Source organism: Oryza brachyantha, chromosome 11 (genome assembly GCF_000231095.2).
Source record: "Oryza brachyantha chromosome 11, ObraRS2, whole genome shotgun sequence".
NCBI lineage: Eukaryota > Viridiplantae > Streptophyta > Magnoliopsida > Poales > Poaceae > Oryza > Oryza brachyantha.
The window spans coordinates 9,791,334-9,794,747 of record NC_023173.2 but is presented as its reverse complement, the minus strand read 5'-3'; the positions used below and the strand labels follow the sequence as shown (position 1 = coordinate 9,794,747).

The following is a 3,414-nucleotide window of genomic DNA, read 5'->3' as shown; positions in this document are numbered from 1 at the left end:
TTTATTAAGTTTAGTTGTAAAATATTTACTTTATATATACATAAACAAATCGATAATCCGTAAAAATAGTTCATTCAGTAATCTAAATCAAATCGGGCAGATATCAGATTGAAGGCAGATATGCGCAGTCCAAAGCGTACCCGCTAGATCGTCTTGCGCTTAACAAACCACCTCCGATCTAGTATTTGGAGGACTGAAATTTATTTTCAGATGTTACGCTAATTAAGTATGTTTGATATGTTTCATTAATTGAATTAGACATGACACTACATATTTCATTCCAACTTAACCTCTCACACTGCATTGTAATACATGTTCAGAACAGAAAAGCTAGATCCATTGGATTGTTAATTAACTTTTCTTCTCTCAATAATCGGGTTATTAATTACTTACTGTGTTTTATATTATAAGATATTTCGGCCGTATCATCCTACTTAGATTCATTGTGGCTCAATGTATATATTTTATATGAATGTCCAGATTCATTAGTATACACGTGAATCTAGTTATAAATTTGACGATCATGAAATGGAGGTACTAGGCTAATAGCTGTCAGTTACTGTAATGTTTCTTTTCCTATTACACACCATGAGCTAACTATCTCCGCACCGTGTCGACACTCCACTGACATTTCAGTAGCCCAACGCGAATCTGCCACTCTTGCACAATATATATGCGTGCGTGCTCGAGCAGCCGCGTCTCGTGATCACTTCCTCTAAGTGTGGCCACTTCTCATCTATGCAGATGACGACGCCGTGCCCTAGCTCCAGGACAAAGCGCGCCACCGCGCCGCTCGACGCCGCAGCGAGGGCCCGCCTCGCCGTCGTCGTCGTCCCGGGCAGCGCGGAAAGCAGCGGCAGCGAGCACGAGGGGGACGGAGCGGCGGCGGCTCTGTCCAGCCTCGTCAACGAGTACCTCCTAGAGGCGGACGACGCCACTGTCCCTTCAGCCGCCGTGCTCGCTGCGGGAGGTAGCTCCGAAGTCGAGGATGACGAGGACGACCTCGACGATGACTCCGCCGCTGCGGCGGAGGAGGTCGGGGAGATCAGAAGAGTGCTTGAGGCGGCCGGTACCGGTGACGACCGACGCCGCCGCATCTTCGCCGACGTGGCGGACGCCATGCGAGAACTGGAGAATGTCCGCGGTGAACGGTCAGCGTTCCGGCGCGCGGTGATGTCCCTCCTCCGGGAGCGCGGCCACGACGCCGGACTCTGCAAGGCGCGGTGGGACAAGACGACCAGCATGGTCGCCGGGAGCTACGAGTACATCGACGTCGTCGTCACCGCCGCAGGCGCAGGAGCAGAGGCGGCGACGAGATACATCGTCGACGTCGGCTTCGCCGAGGAGTTCGACGTGGCGCGGCCGACGGAAGGCTACGTGGCCGTGCGCTCGGCGCTGCCGGAGGTGCTCGTCGCGAGGCCCGACGACGTGCGTCAGATCGTCAGGGCGGCGTCGTCTTCCCTGCGGCGATCGCTGAAGCACCGCCGCCTCAGCGTGCCACCGTGGAGGAAGCGGAAGTTCATGCTGGCCAAATGGCTAGGGCCGTACAGGCGGACGGTGAACGCCGTGCCGACCTCGGCCGGAACGGCGATGCCCCATGGTGGCGGCCCGTCGGCCGTCTGCCGGACAGTCCATGGGTTCGAAGCGCCACCTCGGGCGAAGGCGCGGTCGGAGCTCTGGGGTTGATATATCCATGTATGTATAGTAATTCTCAGTAGTGGGTATTTCTAGTGATTAGATGGATTATTGGGGAGTAATTAATAATCAGGTCTGATGTAAATATGTCATAGGAGAGTAATTAGCCAGCGATTATTTTGGGGGAATAATAATTCATCCCTTTTCTCTTCTTCTTGAACTTTTTTTTTCAGATCTCGTCATACAAGTGCGGGAGATAGAAGGGTAATTGTATTATTTGCACATTTGTATCCAGTTATATTTATTTCATTGGTGTTTGTATATGATTCTTATCAGGGCCTATCATCTATACTGATCCTCGCATTTGTGATGGCCCATCACATGCCTGGACTACCTGGGCCGTTAGAACGTAGTCATCTCAACCGTGTTTAAAATAAGCCCGTTGTAGATGTAGTCGCACAGCCGTAATCTAGGTGCGTATTGTTAGAGCCCATTAAAGATGATACTTATCTCTGACGGGCATAAATGTATGCCCGATTGAGATTATCTCAGTCATCTCAAACGAGCCAAAGTATCAAGCCCGTCAGAGATGACAGTTATCTCTGACGAGCCAAAAGGAAAGCCCGATTGAGATGAGTTAGGAGCCCGTCACAGATGCCTCTCATTTGTGATGGCCGCTAGTCTTTCGCCCGATTAAGATTTTTGGTGGCCCATTAAAGATATCGTACTTTAGCCTGATAGAGATTATTTGATGCCTCTATAAATACTCACCTTGTATGTTGTCTGAAACTATCCCACCATTCATAATTTTGGTGGGAGGTGTAAGGGGGCGAATTTTTGAAATTTTTTTCTAAAGAGAATTTGAAAATCCTAAAGTAAGTAAAAAGGTTAACTGATATTTTGTTTAGTTATTAGCACTCTATAAATTCAAACATTCCATGCAAATAAATGTTAACTAATATTTTGTTTTTTTAGCAATGGATCGAAGTTGGATGTATGTGACTAATTTGAATTGTCATTGCATGTAGTACGAAGATGGCGTATTAAGTTTTTTGAACGCCACGGAGGAGGATAGGAAAAGAAGAAACATCAAATACATGTGTTGTCCATGTAGCGATTGCGAGAATGAGTATAAGTTTGAAAGCAGAGTGGATGTACACTCTCACTTGATACGTTAGGGTTCATGAACGGATACACACGTTGGGTGATGCATGGAGAGCAAGAATCAGGAAGTGGTGAAGTTGCTGACAATAGCGGTGCAGACAAAGATGAAGATGAAGATGAGCATGATATGTTTATACCATCTCCATTGGGTGGTGAAATGGTTGATGTGGAACCAGATCTGCTGAAAGACATGTTACGTGATGTTGAGGACCCGGCATACAACGAGAGAGATTCTATGAAGTTCAGCAAGTTGATTAGTGACTCGGTGACACCTCTGTATGCCGGATGCAAACCAAGACACACCAAATTATCAACTACCTTGAACCTAATGAAGCTGAAGGCTAGTAGTGGATGGACCGACAAGAGTTTTACAGAACTATTAGAAATAATGAAGGCGATGTTTCCTGAAGAGAACTCATTGCCCGAGACGACATATTAAGCAAAGCAGGTTCTCTGTCCCTTGGGGTTAGAGGTTCATAAAATTTTAGCTTGTCCAAACAACTACGTATTGTACTACAGGCAATATGCGGTATTCTTGTCCTGTCTGCAAGGCTTCTCGGTAGAAGAGAAAGAAAAGTACGGGGGAGGGAAAGAAGTCAAAACGGGTTGGGCCCG

General features: G+C 47.4%; 1 protein-coding gene across 1 annotated transcript; it reads left to right on the top strand.

The window, feature by feature from the left end:
- Positions 1–744: 744 nt before the first annotated feature.
- LOC102721781 lies at positions 745–1,686 on the top strand. Its single transcript, XM_015842164.2, has one exon. It carries the CDS (start codon positions 745–747, stop codon positions 1,684–1,686), a length of 942 nt encoding a protein of 313 aa, XP_015697650.2.
- Positions 1,687–3,414: the final 1,728 nt, after the last annotated feature.